The 20,071-nt window shown below is 51.3% G+C and overlaps 1 protein-coding gene across 5 annotated transcripts in view; it reads left to right on the forward strand.

Annotated features, from left to right (window-relative positions):
- Window positions 1-18,805, forward strand: part of PLEKHG4 (pleckstrin homology and RhoGEF domain containing G4) — an 88,600-nt gene extending 69,795 nt beyond the window's left edge. The window contains exons 14-24 of one of the 5 annotated variants that reach the window (XM_071814242.1): window positions 8,756-9,705; window positions 11,146-11,395; window positions 12,149-12,238; window positions 12,575-12,799; window positions 13,693-13,863; window positions 14,331-14,544; window positions 15,153-15,269; window positions 15,356-15,622; window positions 16,218-16,414; window positions 16,931-17,014; window positions 18,261-18,805. In XM_071814242.1, coding sequence (XP_071670343.1) covers window positions 8,756-9,705; window positions 11,146-11,395; window positions 12,149-12,238; window positions 12,575-12,799; window positions 13,693-13,863; window positions 14,331-14,544; window positions 15,153-15,269; window positions 15,356-15,622; window positions 16,218-16,414; window positions 16,931-16,972 — 2,523 coding nt within the window. In that variant the 3' untranslated portion in view covers window positions 16,973-17,014; window positions 18,261-18,805. Of the gene's footprint in view, window positions 1-8,755; window positions 9,706-11,145; window positions 11,396-12,148; window positions 12,239-12,574; window positions 12,800-13,692; window positions 13,864-14,330; window positions 14,545-15,152; window positions 15,270-15,355; window positions 15,623-16,217 lie in introns of all 5 variants that reach the window. The other 4 variants (XM_071814243.1, XM_071814241.1, XM_071814239.1 and 1 more) reach the window with 4 other exon arrangements.
- The last annotated feature ends 1,266 nt before the right edge of the window (window positions 18,806-20,071 follow it).

The raw sequence follows: 20,071 nt of genomic DNA on the forward strand, positions 1-20,071 counted from the left end.
ACAAGCTCCGTGACAGTAGGTGAATGCTAAATGGTGATTAGCACCAGCACTTAGTGCTCCTTTCTTGTTGCACAACACGGGTGAGAGACTGGTGCATAAATTTGTCCCTCAGTGTTTTAAGGCAGCAGTGAATTAATTTGGACTTTTCATGTGCTAAATCCAAGCAGAATTCGCAATTGAAGGTGAGGCATTTTAGGTTGAGATGCCTTTGAGCACCTGCCTCAGCCCCTCAGGTTCTGCTTTAGTCCAGTATTAGGTCTGTGTGATGTCTGTGGCATGTGCAGGGGGCCAAAGCCTTGATCTGTCTGTCTGGGATCCTTCTCCCTCCTGCTTTGCTGGCCAAATCCTCCTCCTCACTGGAGGGCACAGCAGGAAGATGAGGCTGGGTGAGCCAGCCAGTGCATAGCACCTTTTGAGATGTAACATAGGCTGCTCACCCCTCAACTGCCTTCTCTGATCCCAGAAGTGCCATCGTATTCTGCAGGGGAGCAAAGCCTGACATGCTGAAAACATCTGCTGTCTTATTCCTTGGTGTCCTTGGCTGTTTATGAGCATAAACTGACAGTTGTCTGAAAGTTTGGGGCTCCCCTTCTGTGGGTTGGGTGGGATCAGATCTCCTGTGGGATCATGACACTAGTCACTAGTGACAGGGAAGCAGCATTTGCTTCCAGCAGGTTTAGGGATTTCCCAGCTTGAGTTGCCGCTGAGCTGCGAGGGGAGCACATTGCACTTGAGGTGTAAGATCTAATGCTGCCAGAGGTCTTTCCTCAGCTGACCCCAGCCGTGTGCCTGTGTGGAAAATGTTGGGTTTGGGTGTTTTTTTTCACTCTGATCCTGGGACAGGAGCAGCACAGGGTGACAGATTTTTCTGAATGTTCGTGTGTTGGCATCCATCTGGATGCTCGTATCCTCCTGGAGGCTGGAATTCCCTTTAGTCACGGGAGTTAAATAGATCCGTTCAAGGGGTCTGGACATGAAACTTCCCTCAGTGTACAGATGGGGCTGACGCTCACAATGGCTTCTATCTGCATATCAAAGCCCTGGACATATGGACAGAGTTCTCCTGAGCACCCGCTGCCTCTGACCAGGCTCCTTTCTTTGGCTGCTTCACAGGGGCTTGCATCCTACAATGACATCTTGATGTGCTTTTAAACAGGGGAGCTGTTTCTGGCTCAGTCCGCTACCCTGAAGCAGGGAGGCCCAACAAATGTGCTGGGTGTTGGGGTTTGGTTTTCAGCTCCACACCTCCTGAGGCACAAGCACCGACAGTGCAGTACAGAGAGATCCCTGCACATCACTGAATAATTAAGTGGAGTTTTACTCAGCTCCTCACAGGAAAGGATTTGAATTGAAGACTACACGGAAAACATCCACACTTCTCCATCCAGGCCCAAAAGCATACTGGAGGTTAACCAGTCTCCAGCTGGGCACAGAGAACCTCATTAAAAAGGAGCCAGTGTGGAGCAGACAAGACACCTATGACAGTCCAGTCTGTCCTCACTGGCCTGTAGTGTGCTGTGACAGTGGGGCATTTGTACGGTGTAATGATATGGCTGTTGGGACAGATGGAAAAGCGAAGGTGTTGCCATCTGGAGGTGCCATCAGTCTCTGAACAGAGTGATTTGTTGCTGTTGTGCAAGTTGCCAGCTCTGGTGACTTGCACACCGCACTGTGGCTTGACCTTGAATCTGACTGGTAACATGAGGCTTTCAGGGCTTTCCAAAGAGGACAGTTCTCCTCTTCACTAAAAGAAACCTGAAAATGTGCTGCCCATTCCTCTTCGTCCTTCTCTAGGCAGTGATTGTGCATCCACATACTTGGTCTTTCATGCCTTTTGCTTTCCCAGCCTACAGTAAGTTACACTCAATGTGTGTCCCTTCTTTCAAGTCAATCTTTAGATGATTTCGTGACTCTGCAGTGACTGGTGTAGGCTGTAGCCAAATGAAGGACCAGCCACCAGATCCCAGTTGTTAGGAGCAGCCAGAGAGAAAGGCAGTTGCCAAAGCAGACACGCAGTTTGAGTTTGTAACTGGTGAAGCATCAGAAAAGAAGTAGGACAATATTCACTGAGGCAGAGAAACAGCATCTGCTCTTATTCTGGTTAGAAGGGGTTGTGAGCAGAATTTCATTGACAAAAAAGCTTTGCAATGAATGCACAATGCTAATGAAAAGATGGGCAGTGCCTCACATGTGAAAAGGCTGGTTTGCAGCAAATGCAAATGTTAAAGATTCTGATTTTACTGGGAGCAAACTCAACCTGGTCCTCTGGGCTCATGAGTTTTTAAAAGTAGAAGAAATCAAAAAAATGGGGGGAAGCGAACATCAATGCAGAATCTACCAGAAGGTGCAAAGTCATGAGGGACTGTAGAACAAAAAGGAAATACTGAGGCAGAACTGTCCATTGTCAGCTGATGGGAAATCTTGTGTGGCTGCAGAGCAGTGGAAGCTGTGGGGAGGCCGAAGCTCAGAAACTTGCTGCCCAGCTTCCTAGGGAGTCATTTTACACATACATAGACATAAATATATGCATGTGTATGTATATAAATATGTAGTGAAACTGGCAGAGGCTGCTTTGTGGAAGCTCTGAATTGTACCCAAGCAGGGGTTATTGTGGCTTGTCGTGATTCATCGGTGGAGTCAGCCTGTTCCTAATGGAGCTACCCTAGGTGTTGCCTAGCAGTTAGAGAGGAAAAAAAGGCAAACACTTGTCCTGTACGCCAGCTCCAGCACAATGAGCCACATTTGCCCTTTGGGTCCTCGTGCTGTCATCAAGAGAGCAGAAATCATGTGCAATCCTATTTTATCCAATTATATTCTCCTGTAATTAGACTCCCCTGGTCTTGTCAAGCCTGACTGCCCAGAGGGGAAACAAAGGGATTTTTGAGCTCTGTTTGTGCTCACCTGGAGTGCTACTACAAAAGGATTTCGAGGCACCTTGCCCTAATAAGCATTCTTTGGTGGTTGGGCTGTGGTGTGCCGAGACCAACCCTGACCGGTGTTGCTTCCCTGACCCCTTGTTCTTCTTTCCTGCCCAGCTGTGGGTATCTGCCTGTTCTCCTGTCTTATGCTTAAATCCAAGGAGTTTGTAGTCTGTGCTTTTCTCATCCTTTGCCCTCTGGCAGTGTTTGTACAGTATCTGGCACTTGGTAACAGGCAGAAATGCAAATATAGGATTTAAAGTTTGCTTTCCTTTGCAGCTAGTTGTAGGCAAACTGGTGATTTTTGGTGGTCTCCCCTTCCCTGGAGGGAGGAGAGGAAGCACTGTGAGCTACACAGCAACTCAGAAATGGTTTAGCTTTTTATTTCGAGAGGGTGGGTCCTTTCCTCAGTGTTTGAAGCTGAGCTTTTACCAGCTACATCCCACATAGGACACAGTTTTGATTAGTTTGGTTTCTGCTGCTAATGAATCCCAGGCAGAACTTCAAATGCAGTTTGGAAAAGTCAAATGCTACAGGGTGGGGAAGAGAATAACTGCGAACCTCTGCCTAGAGAGGAGATTACTTCTAACTTGGTGGCTTTGCTGAAATGCTTATGCTCTGAAATTGCATGATGTCTTGTGTGTCCAAGTGCAGCTGCCTGTTTGCAGAGCCGCAAATCTTGCTAGAAGTGAACAGGGGCTTTGGCTTTGAGAGATGTGGAAAAAGCATCACAATGTCTAGGAGGAATCACTGTTTTCTCCGTAGCTCTTGTGTGTCAGGTGGCAGTTTAGTTTGAATTTTGTCTGTTGGGATGTTTTCTTTCCCCATTTTTGCTTTTGATCTGGCCTGTGCCCAGTCACAGTGTTCTCCCCACACTTCAGTAGTTCTTGTGTGAAGCACAGCCCCTTCCCCCTTTGCCTTGTCTCTGGTTTCCAGGGCTCCTCAATCTGGTATTTAGACTAGCAGCATTTGCTTGTGAATAGCTGGAGCAGAGAATCATGCACTGAAGCACTGGCCCTGCCTCAGTCCAGCCACAGGGGATGGTAATGTACAGCAGAGAGCTGGACCAGCCAGGAGATGGACCCCCTCTGCACAGATGGGAAGGTAGGATGAGGTCTGTTTTTAACTGATTAATTGATTTGCCAGGGGAACATGTGTAGGTCCTGAAGTCTTGCTGTCCCTCAGTAAGTGGGAGACTGAGGAGAGTACAAATCAGATGCGAGTGAGTGGTGAGCCGACCACTTTCTCCTGTAGCTGCTGGGTCTATGAGTTAGCAGAGAAACCAAATTGTCACTGTTTGCCAGCTGACAGCTCTTGTGAGAGTAAAGTTTTAGCTTGGATAATTTTGATTTCAACATATTTTGATGTAAAATAACTTTTCAACTGTGGTCCTTCTGAACTGTCAACATACAAGGCAGTCTCCAGTCACAGGTCTTTGCTAATGCTGCATGTGCAGCAGCCTATGACAAGGGACACATTGGTGGTGTGAGCAGGGGTTGGTTCTCAAAGCAACCTAAAGTCAAGTTGGATTTTAGAGGCAGTAAGCCCAACTGAATATCTGTAATGAGAGAAGCTCAAGGAGAAGCAGACATTTTCATGCAAGGGAGCAGCATTTACTTTGGACTTGTGTTCTGGTAAGTGGCCTGTCACTCTTGTGCTGCGAGTGCTGCATCTGGCATCTCGGTTCAGTCCCTGGGCTGCTGGCAGACCAGAGCAGCTGTGGGGGTCAGTGCCTACATGGCACCACATATAACTGTTGGGATCGGTCCCTGTGATGCTTTTATCACTTCTGGCTGCACCGGTTCTGTCTCTTTTGCCGCAAGTCAACCTCGTCTTGCTCTCCAAACTCACGGCTGAAGTTAAGGGCATTTAGAGTGAAGTTAGTAGTGATGAGATGAGGTCTTGTTAAATGGGGAGTTGTGCAGTTGTCTCTTGCCACAAAGACCTGCGATTAGTTATGTCTTGCTAACAAACAGCAGAGTGGAGCACAGGGGCCTTCATGCAAGCTGAATCAGGGCTTGTTTGATTACCTTGGTTTCTTTTTTGCTGTCCTTGGCACTGTTCCCAGCTGTTTTGCTGCTTCCCTCTTTATGTGCTGTAGAAAGCAGGGGTGTCGGGGGCTTGCAGTCCTGGGATATAGTCACAGAAGGATGGGGCACTTGGCCTGTCTTCTTGTTGTGGCTTTAGTCACTGTACCCACAGCTGTTCTCGCATCCCCATCTGTATTGTTGCTCTTACCAGGGTCAGCCTGGGCTTTTCACCACCTCTATCTCTGCTCTGCTATGAAGCCCCTTCAGATTCAGAAGGAAACCTTCTAGCAGCAAAGTCACCCACCTAGATGCATTTTTCTTCTGCAGAAAGTTGAAGGGCTTGTGATCTGCCTACCTCTGATCATTCAGCCTTCCAGTTTCCTATGTAACAAGAAAAATACAGTTATGATCTTTTTCTCCCACAGTAAGAGGTGGAGAAGGTTTGGACAGGGGCAGGCTCCCTTGAAATTGCCCCTTCTAGCATATGTCTGCAGATGCATGGTGATTGTCTCCTGTCTTGGCTACCTAGAAGGTGTATGAGAGATCACTGGACCTTGAGTATGAGAGGGATGTGGTGGGTTTGTGATAGGCTTGGGCTGGGGAGGTGTGATATGATGGCTCAGGTGTGGATCCAGGACCCCCACAGCACTGGCAATGTGCCCTGAGCCAGGGCCGAGTAGTTTCTATCGGCACATGTTTGCAGATGGCACTTTGGAGGTGCCAAAGGCAAGAGACTCCAGGAGCTTCTGTCCTCAGTGCACCGCAAGCCTTGCCCATGGTGAAATGAGCAGGGAACAACACAGGGTGAAGGGCTTGAGGGTTACACCGTGCTTCGGTGAAGTCCCTGGCTCTTCCTTTCAGCACAGCACGTCCCAGAGAGCCCCTGCAGCTCTGCAGGACCAACCTGTTGCTGACACAGCTGCTGGTTAGGTCAGCCCTGTGAACGCAGGAAGCACATTTGTCTTTAATCCCGTAATTGAAAGTTTCAGTAATGACTTGTCTGTAAAGATGAAAAGCCGAGGTGCAGGCTCCTTCCTGCCTGGTTCCAGACATAGTTGGGAAGACTCTGCTTCCCTGCACACAGGTGCCTCCTCTTACAAGCTGCTCTTGCAGCTTTGCAGAGAAGCTGTAGGGCTGCCTGCTCCTCAAATGCCCCACGGCTGGAGGACAGTATCCTGGCTGAGCCTGGTGTACAGCCTAACCAGGACAGAGATGACAGCAATACCTCTCCCTGTACAAGGATGTTCTCTCCTGGGTGTTGGGACATGCTTGGTCCCAGGCTGCCATTTTGTGTGCTGAAAGGGCAAACTGAAGCGGATGGTGTGACTGAAGAAAGCCTTGGTGGCCGCTTAGCATGTTACCAAGCAAGCTGCGGGGTGTGGAGGGCTGCTGCTATTGTGCAGGGAACAAAGCTGAGCTATTCACTGGCCTGCGACAGGCACTGGGGATGGAAGAAATGCCAGTGAGATTCAGAGTCATTTCTGCGCAGCCCTGGGAGTCCTAGCCAAGAACAGACAGATATCATATGAAGATGAGAGGTGGCAGGGCTGCCTCCTTGTGTTGTTTGCAGCCCTGATTCCTCCTCTCTGTGGCCTCATGCAGATGTACAAAGTTTCCTAGAAGTAAGAGAAGCTTCTTTTTCTCTCCTTTTCCTCTGTGCACGGAAGTGAGGTCCCCAGCCTTGGAAAAGGCCTTCACAGAATAGCTCCCCTCCCAGCTGGCTGCTGTAAAGGCCAGGCAGGCCTCCTGGCTGTGCCTCTCCTGCACTTTGCTCTCAGCACCCTCCTTCAGAGCACCATGAGCTTTTTGAGCCCAGCTTTTCCCATCAGTGAGCAAAAGGCAGGTCACGTGTAGCCCTCAGTCAGGATCCCCCAGTGACCTCCACAGCCAGAATGGTGAGATGCACCCTTAGCCCATACTGGCAGCCAGGTCTTACTCAGGGCAGAGCAGGAAGGGGCTGGTGTTTGGTTTGCGTACAGCTGGAGGGAGCAGTTCATAAAAACCCAGCAAAATAGGCCATCTGTCACTGCCGTGCAGATCCGCCAGGCTCTGCTGCAGTCAGCGTTTCACCTCATCTTCATGTTCTTCTTTCTCCAGGGAATAAAAGACCCTGCGCATCACAGATAAATGTCAATTCTCACCAGGGTCTGGCATGTCCTCTGCTTCTGCACACCCCCGTGGCCCCCAGCAGTGGGCAAGTCTAAGAGTAAGGCCTGGATCAAGCGAGAGGCAGGGCAGGGGCCTGTAGCTGCACTAGGCAGGGTTATGGGAGAGGGGGCTGCTGCTGTTCTGATTGTCCTGTGCTGCGACTGCATGGGGCTGTTTGAGAAGTGTTTTCCCTGAGCAGCTGCTGGTGTTGCTGAAGCAGCTCCTTGCTCTGCATGAGTAATGGGGATGACTGCACGTGCACCGTGCAGCTGCAGCTCAAAAGAGCGCTGTGGATGGATGTGGGATCTGTCCCTGGAGTGACTCTGCTCAGTCTGCAGGCTACCCCTCGTGTGCTGGCATTGAGCTCTTGCTTGGCTCTCATCGCCATCCCCATCCTGGGGTAGGCACCATGTGAATGAAGCACCTCCAGCTCTGCCTACCTCTGTCACCAACAGAGAAGAGCCTGGCACCTGGTCTGTTGGACCACTGCGTCACTGATGGGGATGCAGTGTCTGTTCTGTGTCTGCATAGAGCTTGAGTGGATTTCCCTGGTGTCTGAGGCTCTGTTTTGCATAAAAATAAGTGCTTTGAGCTCTCTGAGTGAAGGCTGTCACAGCAAGGCGGATTATTATTTCACAACAGGTGGAAAATGATTTAAGGTCACTTTGTTCCTGGCACTAAGCATGAGTGTTGTTTCTCTGCAGAAACATAGCAGGTATGCAGAGCTGACAGGTCAAGTGCTAGAAATGATCTGGCTCACTTGAAGGGCAGCCTGTGGTGTATCTGCACATCCCCTGCTCTTGGGCAGTTGGTGGAGGGTGCCAGGCAAGCCTGTCCTGGATGTTTTCCCTGCCTTGTGCATCTGATTTTTAACGAATAACTGTTTTCACTTAGGCGTGTAAAGTTCCTTGACCAGGCCTATGGCAGCTGGTCACATCTTATCCACACTATAGTTAAACTTTGTCATCCTCCCTGCTTTATAGAGAAAGCAGTGGCTTATGAGCCTGAAAAATTTGCCTTTCCTTGATTTTTATTGATGACAGGCAGGTCTGAGTGCAAGGTGCTTCATTAACCCCTTTCCTGCTGTCACAGCAGTGCCCTCTTACCTTAAATCTGTCACATTGGACCACATCTTGTCCTGTTCCTCTTGTTCAATCCACAGAGCCCAGCTCTGATCGAGCTCCCAGCCTCTGCCTGCCATCAGCCCTGGGGAAACAGCATGGGGAGTAGCAATCCCATTCCCTGCAGCTTACTGATGCCACCTAGACCTTGTTCTGCATGGTAGTGGTGAGAATGGCTGGGTGAAGGAGTTCCAGGTCTTAAACAAAGATTAATTCCTGCAGTCTTGGAAAAAGCTTCCTCTGGGACCCCCTGCCTAGAGAGGAGAAACGTGTCCAGCAGTGGGGGTGCCCAGCATCCTGGGAACCTGGTGGGGTGGTGGCAGAGCAGCCAGCACAGCTGAAGGCCTCTGCATAAGGAGCTGTTTGTTTTGCTGAATTGTTAAGCCCCATTGACAATAGCAGCCCCCCCTCCTCTCACATTCGAGGAACTGTGGTGGCCACACACTGATCCTTTTTCTTGTCTTTAGGCACCGAATTAGGGTTATTCTTCCCCAAATCCCTCTGACTGGCTGTTGCCTTTTGTTCTCGCTCTCTGCAGGCGTACGAGTGGGCCTTGGAAGGGATGCGACACCTTGCCTGCATCAGCATGGAGGACTGCAGCTCCGCCGAACACTGTGCCGGTGTGATCAAGTGCCTGGAGAGTTACAAGGGACAGCACCCAGACATCAGCGATGCCCGGTTTCAGGAGATGAAGGAGCTGGCCTGTGAGCTGAAGAGTGACAAGGGACTCAAGCAGTGGAAATTTGCATGGTCCAAATGCCAGGAGACGAAGCTGGTTTTTGAAAAGAAACTCGAAGCAGCCTTGCGAACAAGGAGGTCTCTGCTGTCAGAGCACAAAGCAGCTGCAGGAGAGCAGCCCCGGGCCGGTGGCGAGGCTGGCAGTCTGTCCCACCGGAGGCACTCCGAGGGGGCCGCCCCTGGATCCCACTGGGACAGGACTTGCAGCGCATCCCACTGCTACAACAGGCCCAACTGCTCTCCAGGGTGGACTAAGGAGAAATCTCTTTCACCCTCCCTGAGCTGTGCTGGTGATGTCAGTGCTGGGGAAGAATTTGCCTGCCAAGCTGCTCTCAGCCCTGGTCCTCACTCGAGCAGAGTTTCTTTTGCCAGTGGGCCTTCCAAGTCTCCAAAGCTGCCAGAAGAAAAGCCAAACCTGGAGAGCATATTGGAAACCCTGGAGGTGAAGCCATCCTGCACCTCCACTCCAGCCTCTGGGAAGCCACCTCCCAGGAGGATGCTCCGCAAGGCCCAAAGCTTTGACCTCACCTGTGGTGAGAGCCTGTGGTCAGGCTGCCAGAGGACGCTGAGTGAGCCGGCCAGGTATGGCAACACCGGTGTCTTTATTAAGGGGCTGGAGGTGAGCAGCACGGAGCTGGTGGACAGGACTTTTGCGCTGCGGCAGCAAGCTGCTCACAGCTGGGCTGCGGACTGTCTGCTGGAGGGACAGAGGGGCTGCCTTTCTGCGTCAGATGCCAAGAGCTGGGGCAGGTAAGTGACTGTGACACTCAGTGCTCTGGTCCTCAGGGTAGTGAGGAGGCAACCGGCAAAGATGTGAAGAGCTCTGCAGTGACAGATACTTTGGTGATGGATACAGGGCAGATAGATGGAGATGTAGCTCTAGCTTCCCTCCCAGTGTGGTTCCTTCATAACAGGGGAAAGAGTAGTTCGCAGGCAGGAGAGGGAGTCTCTGAACATTGCTGGCATTTTGGGATGAGAGTTTGCAGAAATGTAGCACTTGGGAACCTAGCAAGGCAGTACAGGTGCAGTGGGAGAGCTAAGTGTAATGCATCACACCCCTGCTTTCGGGGGAGGGCTGTACCCGGGCATTTCCAGTACCCTGTAACAGCCTCTTCATGGATAAAAAGGTTTGTATTTGCCCCTTGGGGTTGAGATCTCTGTGTGGCCAACAGCTGACTTCTGTTCTCTTCTTTTTCTTCTCTGTCCTTGAGGATCTCAACTTAACTTTGTTGTAGTACTGAAATGTGCTTGGGATATGGAGATCCCAGGGGTGTGAGCTGTTTTTGAAAGGGAGTCACCAGGTCGGTCTTTCAGCTGCTCTCTCTTTTGGAAAAGACTTAAAAAAAAAAAAAAAATGGTGTCAGAGATGAGAAACAAGTGCTGGCTGCAGGGGGACCACAGAGCGCCTCCACTCTAGCAGATAAGAGGCTAACTGCTTTGATTCTCAAGGGAGAGAGGCAGCAGCCCTCCTGTCTTTGGGCACTGGGGTGATCCTGTTGTTCTGTCCTCTGAGCAGCCAGAGGAGTTGACTCGGGAGAAAACTGAGAGCAAGGAAGGCAATCACGTCTCGAATAGTTGTGTTTGGTGCTGTACTGCCTCACAGTGGAAACCTTGAGCACCCAGGTGCGATCCTTTCAGAGATGTGCAGAGCACTCTGTGCTGGAAACTGCTGTTTGCTGATGAAGTGGTACGAAATTTGTTTCCCACTCGCATGTTTACTGGGACAAGCCCAACAGCACCTGAGTCTGGAGTTTGTGTTCTCCAAGAGTTAACATTTCCTCCCACAGCATCAAGTCATCAGGCTGACTCCTCCTCACAGAAGTTATTGTGACTTCTGTTGCCTTAGAACTGCAGCCTGTTGTGTCCAGAGCAAGGGCTGCATGGTGGGCTCAGGGTTGTGTGTCCTGCCGAAGCTGAGTCAGGACCCACAACCAGCCTGGGGCTCACCCTTCCTGCACAGAAAAGCCAACTAAGTTCTTTGGATCAGCCGTGAGCTTTGGTGCTCAGGGTCAGAGCCATCACCAGCAGTTCTGAATTTGAGCTTGGATGGTGCTAAGGGATCATCTCATCTCTGTGCTGGGTCTTAGGTAGAGCTTCTCTATGGATAGTCCAGTACTTTGCAGGCACTCATTGACTGCTGCAGCCCCATGCAGTCCAGGTCCCTTCAAGGCTGAGTGTTTCTTATTGCAGCAAACTGCGGCACATCATTGATGAGATGGTAACCACGGAGCGGGAATATGTGAGGTCGCTTTGCTACATCATCGATAGCTACTTCCCTGAGATGGAGCGCCTCGACCTCCCCCAGGACCTGCGTGGGAAGCGCAGTGTCATTTTTGGGAACCTGGAGAAACTCTATGACTTCCACAGCCAGTACTTCTTGCGAGAGCTCGAGAGCTGCTGCAACCACCCACTGCGGGTCAGCCACTGCTTCCTGCGACACGTAAGGCATCAGCACCTTCCTCCTGGGGTCGGGCTCCTCTGGACAGATGTGTGGCTCCTGTGCCCAGCAGTGCCTATGACTGCTGGGCACAGGCCAAACATGACTGCTCATCCACATGTTAGTGGGCTGTGGCTCCTCGGGAGTGGGAGGACTACCCTGTGCTGGGCTGGTTTGTAGCCTGCCACCTCAAATGCGAGCTTGGACTGGGATGGCTCTGTGAGGTTGAGCCCAGGCAGCAGTAGGTGTTCTTTGGCTTTACTGTTGCTCTTTGCTACCAAGAGACACTGCCAGGGCAGCAAAATGTCTGTTCCCTAAAGCCCATCTGCTTCTGCAAGGACATCCCTTACCCTGTCTTCTGTCTGTGGTGTCAGTGTGGAATGACTTCAGTGAACGGGGAGATACAGACTCACGGCTCGTGTTGAAAAGAGCTTCTAGGGAGAGGCACGGGGTACCAGTCTTAAGCTCAGCTACCCCATGTGTGTTTGCTGCTACCAGGTGAAGGGTATGTGTTGGGGTATGTAAGGGGCAAGGGGGTAACAGGACAATGGATTAAAAAGTCTGAGCTACTGTAGGAGTAGGAAGACAGGAAAATTCCCTGGCTTTTAATGAACTTGAAGCAAAGTCACTCCTGATATCATAGGAGGGTCTGGTGCAGCCTGCGAGAGGCAGAAGTACTGGAGTAACCAACCCAAGGGCAGGGCTGTCACTGTGTCATGGATGGGCACTGCTCTCACACAGGTTTCTCTTTTGCAGAAAGACCAGTTTGGGATGTATGCGTTGTATAGCAAGAACAAGCCGAAGTCAGATTCGCTGCTGGCCAGCCATGGGAATACCTTCTTCAAGGTAAATTCCACTGCCTGCATCATGATTGCTCTTGGTGTTGAGGTCACTGATGCCTGCAGCAGGAAAGCTGGGTTTGTTTAAATGCATGCTCAGCACCACATCTGCTTTCCCATCACGGCTCTCTACCCAAGTGTATGTGGGGAGACAGGGGCAGAGATGCGGTGAGCACTTTGGGAAGGATCCCAGCACACAGCAGCATTGATCCTGTGGCCTTGCATTTCCCTGCAGAATGAAGAGAGTCCCCCAGTCAGGAAAGCTGTGGGTGTCAGTGCCTGCCTTGGGGCACAGGGTGCTCCATGGGAAGCTGCTGCCTTCACTCTCTGCTGCCTTTCTCAGTTCAAGCAGGTACAGCTTGGGGATAAGATGGACCTGGCCTCCTACCTGCTGAAACCCATCCAGCGGATGAGCAAATATGCCCTGCTCCTGAAGGACCTGATCAAGGAGTGCAGTGAGGCACAAGAGCAGGAGCTGGGCTACCTCCGTGCGGCTGAGGAGATGGTGAAGTTTCAGCTCCGGCACGGAAACGATCTGCTGGCCATGGATGCCATCCGCGACTGTGACGTACGTTCAGTGTCCTCCCCTGCCCAGAAAGTCAGAGCAACACTTCTCCCCTTTCTCTAGACCTGGGGTCCATGGATCATATGGTGAGCCTCCCCTCAAATTCCCAGAGTGGTCAGGGTGCCAGTCTGCTGATAGAGCATAGCAGGACTACTGAGGCACAGAGCAAGGTCTTCCTGATGTGCTGGGAATTAAAGCCTGGATGCTGTCATTTCATCTGGCTGAGCCACTTGTCATAAACACACTCCCAGGTGCTTCCTGGTGACATGAGGCAGCCTGGCAGTCCTTGCAGATGGTGTCATGCAGGCTGCCTTGGACCCTTCCCTCTCTGTCAGGCTGGTGATAAGAGAGTCAGGCAGATTGCAGGAATTCAGACTGATGCTGCTGCCAAGGATAGGCCAAAATCAGCTAGGTGGAACTGAAGGAAAGGCAGGGAAAGTGCAGCACTGCAGGAGGAAAAAACCCAGGATTCAGGGTGGAAGAAGATGGGTCTGGGACAGGAAGAACTGAGGGACTGGCCCAGATATGTTCCTGGCAGTTTAATGAGACTCCTCTTCAGCTCCCTTCTTCCCTCTTATGATAAAGCTCTGACAGCTACCTCCAGGTGCCACCCCAGAGGTTTGTCACAGATCTGTATAGCATGACATGAGAGGGTCATCTGTGGGCTATGCCTAGGAGAAAGGTGCGGCTCTCCCTTGGGCTCTGAGGCAGTTGTTTCAGCCTGATGTGTCCTCTAGCAATGCCATGTAATCCTTCCTCTTCCAGAGTCCTAACAGGATGACAGGGAGTTGCCACTTCCTTGCCTGCGTCACAGCCATATGGGACCATGCTCACTAAATCTGGGGCTGCCCAGGCCTGATCTTGCTGGCTCTTACCAGGATGTTCCCTGTGTCCAGGTGAACCTGAAGGAGCAGGGGCAGCTGGTGCGGCAGGATGAGTTCACCATCTGGCTGGGCCGTAGGAAGTGCCAGCGACACGTCTTCCTCTTTGAGGACCTGATCCTGTTCAGCAAGCCCAAGAGGATTGAGGGTGGCTTTGACGTGTATATCTACAAGCGCTCCTTCAAGGTAAGGGCAGTCCTGCAACTCCTTTTGTACAGGAGGTGTCCATGGCTGGTTTTGCTGTGGGCACTTGGCTCTGAAATGGGGAGCAGGAGCATCTTCAGCCAAAGAGCTGCTCCCACCACTGCTAAGTCTTCTCCAAGCCATGCAGTGAAGCCAGAAGGGAATACTTCACACATGAATGCCTGTGCCCCCTCTGTGTTGTGAGATGTGGGACTAAAGCCTTCTGAGGGACAGGGAGCATGAGGGAGAGCCGGGGGATGTGTGGCAGGGAGGTGTTGCTGGCTCGGGATGAAGCACTGGGAATTACCTGGGCTGTCTTTGCTCAGCTGTGTCCAGATGATACCTGCTTCTGTCTGGACTCTCAGGCTCCTTCCCTGGATCTGCCAAGCTGGGGGTGCACAAGGTGCAGGCAGAGTTTACCCTTTCTGCTCCTGGTGGAGCCCCAGCTGATGCTTCACTCTTTCTGGCAGACTGCAGACATCGGTCTGACAGAGAACTCCGGAGACAGCGGCCTGCGCTTTGAGATCTGGTTCCGAAGGCGGAAGTCCAGCGACACCTACATCCTCCAGGCCAGCTCAGCTGAGACTAAGCAGGCCTGGACAAGTGACATTGCCAAGATCCTGTGGCAGCAGGCAGCCCGCAATAAAGGTGTGATTCCTTCCCGGGGCGTCTGTGCCGCAAAAGGTGCGGGAGCCCTGTTCAGCTCGTGCTGTCCTGAGTAGGTTTGAAGCCTGTTAGTGGGCAGCTCTGCACAGCGAGCAGCTCTGTGCCAGCATGTGGTCTGAGCAGCATGGGCTGGGCTTGGCTGGGCATGTCCCTTCCCTGCCACTCATCCCCAGGGAGCTTGGTCGGGCCAAGCTCTCAGTGACTGTAAACACTTAGCTGGACTTCATGAGAGAAATGGGAAATACTAGCACAGGGTTCCTGGTGGTGTGAGCGTGGGCTGCTCTCCTCAAAGGCTCACTGCTCCTCCCCAAAGGCTCACTGCTCTCCTTTTGCTCTAGCCCACTTCTGGAGTGGCAACTGTCTGGCCAAATCCCTCCTCTCCACCCCAGGCTTCCCGCTTGGCAGGACTCTCCTAGGTGGCATGGCATTGAGCTACTTGGCCAGCGCAGGGCATGACTGCTTGTCTGTGGAGACTCATTGGGACTGGGGAGCAAGCAGAGAACAGATCTAATCTCAGGAGTTCAGAAGCAGCCTTGCCCAGAAGTGCTCTGGCCTGGGGTTGCTTACAACCCGTGGGGTGGGTTGGATCAACCTCACGATGTAGCTGTGGGTCTTTTCCCCTCCAGAAATCCGAATGCAGGAGATGGTCTCCATGGGTGTAGGCAACAAGCCATTCCTGGATATCAAACCCAGCGAGGCAGCCATCAATGACCGCGCTATCGATTACATCATGAAAGGCAGAGGTGAGTGCCAGCTGTGCCTGACCTCTTGCCCCAAGTGAGCTAGGCAGGAATGGCACTCAAGGCCTTTTTGGTATGTTTTCTGACAGGCGCCAGGACCAGAGCATCAATTGCAGTGTCTCTGTTTGACCATTCCAACCCATACAAAAGGACACAGGTGCAGCTCTCCGCTGGCAGCACCCCCACTGCGTACAGCCCTTCCTCCTCCTCCTCCCTGCTGGGACCCCTCAACCTCCACATGTACCTGGACCAGGCTCTGCTGCCAGGTGTCCTGGCACCCCGCCGCCCCTTTGACATTGGCACCTGTATCGAGGAAGATGAGCTGGAGCACGAGACGAGCAGCCAGCCGTCACTGAGTACGTACGAGCCTGCTGCTCTGCGATGCATCCTGGAATGTGCGGGTTTGTCCCCTATGCCTTGCTCTGCGCTGTGCAGTCAGACCAGGCTCCCTGGGGTCATGGCAGTCTCTGTCTCGTATCCAGACTGGCACAAGGAGGCCACTGCCCTTCATGCCAGCTCTGTCTTGGTGGTCATGGGGAGTTTGCTTGGACGCAGGGGTTAATGAAGTGCCCACAGATCTGCAGCGATCCCCGTGGCAGGCTGGGTGCCACGTGCTGAGGCTACTGTGGCCTTGGAGGCCAATGCTTGTGTCTCTACCTCTCTGGTAATGAGGCACACTGTCCCTTGCTGTCACCAGCCTGGTCCAGTGACTCATTGGCTTTGCTGTATGAACTTCCCTGGCCAGTCTATACCAATCTCCAGCAAAATTTGCGTCACTTCCTTGGGTTATTTTGTTTGCCTATAGCTTTAAAGGAGCCCAGATAGCAGTGTGGCCTATCTGTGGGCTTGTGTGGCCAGTGGCTTTGCAAACAGATACATTATCAAGTATCAAGTACAGGTCATGTAGGCCAAATTCGTGGTCATCAGAGTGGCCTTTCTCTCTTCCCCCAGCAACAGAGAGCTCAGAATCATCACACTGCATGTCAGGCAGTGGCTCCAGCGGCTCTGACAGCGGCTGTGTCTCCAGCATCCCACAAGAAAGCTTCTGTGAAGACGTGGGCTCACCCCCCTACATGCCCCTAGGCTCACAACACAGCTCTGCGATGGAGGAGAAACCCAGGTTCACGAACAGCCAGTACATTTCTGCAGTAAGTGCCAGCAGCCAAAATACGCTCTTCACTTTGCCTGTTCCTGCAACTGCCTCCCTGGTTCAAACCGCTGTCTCTCATGGTGGGACTGAAGATGCTCCTTTTGGGCTGGGAGTCCCTGTGGGGGAGTGACCTCTCTCTGGGGCAGGTGAAAGCTCCTCTGTCACTAGAGCCTTCCCTGTTGTGGCCAAGGTCCCTGAGGAGATGCACTGGAAAGGACCTGCAGTGCTGGAGGCTACACCAGGAGGGGATGCTGCACACATGAGCTGTAATGCTGTCATGGGTTGGGGATGGCTGGAGGTCTGCTGCGGATGCTGCTAAGCTCCTTTCCTGGGAGATTTGGGCCTTTTTGGGGGAGCAGTGAGATGCAGGAGTCACTCTGCCAGTCACTCTGAGATGTCAGTGTGTCTCCTCTTATGTTCCTTAGAGTTCTCAGCTGCTTGCCTTCTCACTAGATCGTGTCCTGATGCTGTTGTCTTCTAACCCTGTACTAACGCTGGCTTCTCTCCTCTGCAGAAAGCAGGCCAGGTCACCATAAGTTCCTCGACAATAGTGTGAGCCCCTCTGCACACGTATACTGCCTAAGGAAGCGGAGTTGTTGTAAGTAGCCCCTGAAGGGGATTTTCCAGCCACTCTGAGTGCTGGTCAGGTTTGTCAGTAGCTCTGAGTCAGGAGAACTTCACCCTCTGCTTCTTGATGAGAAGTGTTCCACACACATTCCTGACCTATCTCTGAGACTCTGCTTCATCTGGTTAGAGAAGACCCACTCCCACAGAGATGGCTTCTGTAGAGACGTCACTTTAAACGGCCGATCTGATGCCTCCCTGGCCCGAAGGAGTGGAAGCCAAACAAGCAAAATCACTTTCAGGTTGTAGAGACTTGAGCACCATCTAGTCATGAGCTTTCAGATGAGCTGCTTTCCTCTGAACGCTGCCCAGCTGTCTAACTACTAATCTGTTTCTTGTGGCTGTTTGCTGAAATCTGACTCTTTGTTAGTCCCTCTGAACTCCTGTGGGGAATCTGTGGTATTCTCCCCAAGCTGGATTTGTCCCACAGTTTCTTTTGAACCTGATGTGCAGGAAACTGCACATCACCAGGCAGAGGAACCTGCTTAGGTTATGGTCATGATGTCCTGCGGGAGCTGCCAGTATGTACAGCTTCTCCTGTACGTACAGATTTCTGGAGGATGTCTTGTCTGTGAGGAAGTTGCTGTTGATCTGAGGAGGGATGAGCCCTGGCAAGACTTGCAGCCAGGCAGGGCTTCCTACATGTGGGTGACAGCCCTTGGAAAGTCATGTCGTGACCCACTCAAACTAGCTTGCTTCTGGCTCAGCTTTTTCCTCTCTGTCCTTAGGACGGAGCTGCCCTTTTGGCAGGGAGCAGAGGGTATGAACAAGGCAGGATTAGGGTGAACAGTCAAGTCACAGGGAGGTAGATGCCTTGTAGGTTTGGTACTGTGGGAGTGTTAGAAGCACACAGGCCTCTGGCTTGTGATCTGCAGGTACTGGAGTTCATAACCAGCTAAACAGAACCAGCCAAGGTTAAAATTTGGGCTCTGGAGCCCCTCTGGGGTGAGACACAGACAAGACCTTTGAAGTGGCCACAGAAGTGGTGTGGTGGGGCAGCAGCACGTAGCCTTGGGGTGAGTCCTGAGGTGCAGAGGCAGCCCTCTGCCTGAGGCTCTTAGAGTAAAACGTTCTCTCCCCACCAAAACACAGCTCTGACAAACGGTGGTTTTCAAGCGTTTTGCAAAAATCACTACTGGCCAGGACAGAGGGACCTGTGGGATCCTGCCCTCTCACGGGGGTCCAGCTGGTCTAACCCATTGCACGGTGCTGTGTTCCAGGTTTGATTGCCATTTCAAACTCTCTGAAGACCCCAGGCCTCTGACCAGCAGGAGGAGACAGTCTTCACCCATGAAGATTCTTTTTTTTCTTTTTTAACACATAATTAGGCTCTTTCAGACAACCCAAACCTGACCTCTGGCTGGGGGCAAGTCCCAAGAAGGTTTCTGTCAACTACATGTAATAGCTTTGGTGTTGGATGGGACCCTGGGCATTCAAAACTTGTTAGCCCTATATTTATAAGTAACATAGCAGTTTGGAAAAAAAAAAAGTATTATTTTTAAAGCTATGAGCTGTACAGATTTTTGTTACGAGTGACTCTGTTACTATTTGTTCTGTAAGCTGCACATTTTATAAAGTTTTTGGAAGGGCATGAAGAGAAACTGAGGTATTTAAGAAAAGTAGTGTAACTTTGTTTCAGGGCTATATTGACCTGGAGCTCAAGATTTAATGTCCTTCCTTATGTTCTAAATATGTCTATCATAGCAATAATTTATTTTCTTGGCTTAACACTTCTGTTTTAATAAAACCAATTTCATTGTTAGAATGACTTGTTTCCTCAGATGATTCTTGCAGTGCCTCAGTGCTGAGCTTATCTCTGTCTTAACTACCTGTCAGCTCCTTGTCTCGCTGTGCCATCTCTGCACTAACCAACTGCCAGCTGAACCTCACACCTGAGCACGTTCCCCGGGAGAGGGGGAAGATTCCCAGGTGGAGACGTCCCCGATGCCAGTCGGAAGGCCAGGGCAGAGCAGGGGCTCCGGAGCAGCCACAGAGATGTCACACAAGAGCACAAATCACCAGATTTCCTATCTCTAATTTTAAGCCTGGTACTCTGTGCGGCTGCTGGCCTTGCAGCAAGTCTCTGTGTCTCTGTCAGGCTGGGTTTGTCACCCAGGCAATGTTCAAACTGCAGCGTGCTGTGTCCTGATGTTTTGGGGGGCCAGTGACAGGTTGCTTGCCTCACCTCTGACTCGGCCCCTCTCGGTTTTGGCTCGTTTGAGGGGCTTTGGATGGTGGTAGCATTTGAGACCTACAGGATTTAAGTATAAAAGGTTGATTATAATGCTGAACCTTAAATGCATCTCATCTGGAGTGTTCCAATGTTGCCTATTCATGAGTAACATCAAAGCTCACTGCGTGGCTGTAAAGCCCTCTCTGTGCTCTTAAAGGAAATGAAAATTAGCATTTTTGGAAACTGTAGTTACTTGCTGCTGAGCTCCTGTTTACTCCTGGTTTATGGAGTGCTGTCAGTCAGGCTCCACCAGCTGGTGTCACGTTGACCCTGCTGAAGATGGAGCCGGAGTTTGTTAATCTGTGCTTTTCTGCCCATAGCTGTGGGGTGAGGGAGCTGCCTGGTCCTCGCCAGCGCTGTGCTGCAGTTGAGGTGTTAAACCTCGCAACCAGCTGAGTTACCCTCAGTGTAAAGCCCATGTTCCTTCACGCTTGGAAATTCCTGTACTGTACAGAAAACACTTGTTTATTTTTAATAAGCTGGATTTTTTTTTTAAACCTTGTTGGTTTGGTTTTTTTTTTTTTCAAGACAAAGAGAACAGAGTTTGACACATTTGTACAAAATTGTGTGGGAAACAGTTGCACAGGGAACTCTTTAAAAGTTACTGTTTTAAAATAATTGCTGACTTAATGCAAGATTTTTGGGCTGTTAAGACAGCAATAGCTCGTGGCACAAGAGGGAGAGACTTTACTAATGCAACAAAAGGAACATGAAACTTCCTGAATTTCTCAGTTTCAAAGGTTTCTGCATTGCTGGAAAAACCTTTAGTAATGTTTACCTGACTGTTTTTTCAGGGTT

Source organism: Patagioenas fasciata, chromosome 13, assembly GCF_037038585.1.
Source record: "Patagioenas fasciata isolate bPatFas1 chromosome 13, bPatFas1.hap1, whole genome shotgun sequence".
Taxonomy (NCBI): domain Eukaryota; kingdom Metazoa; phylum Chordata; class Aves; order Columbiformes; family Columbidae; genus Patagioenas; species Patagioenas fasciata.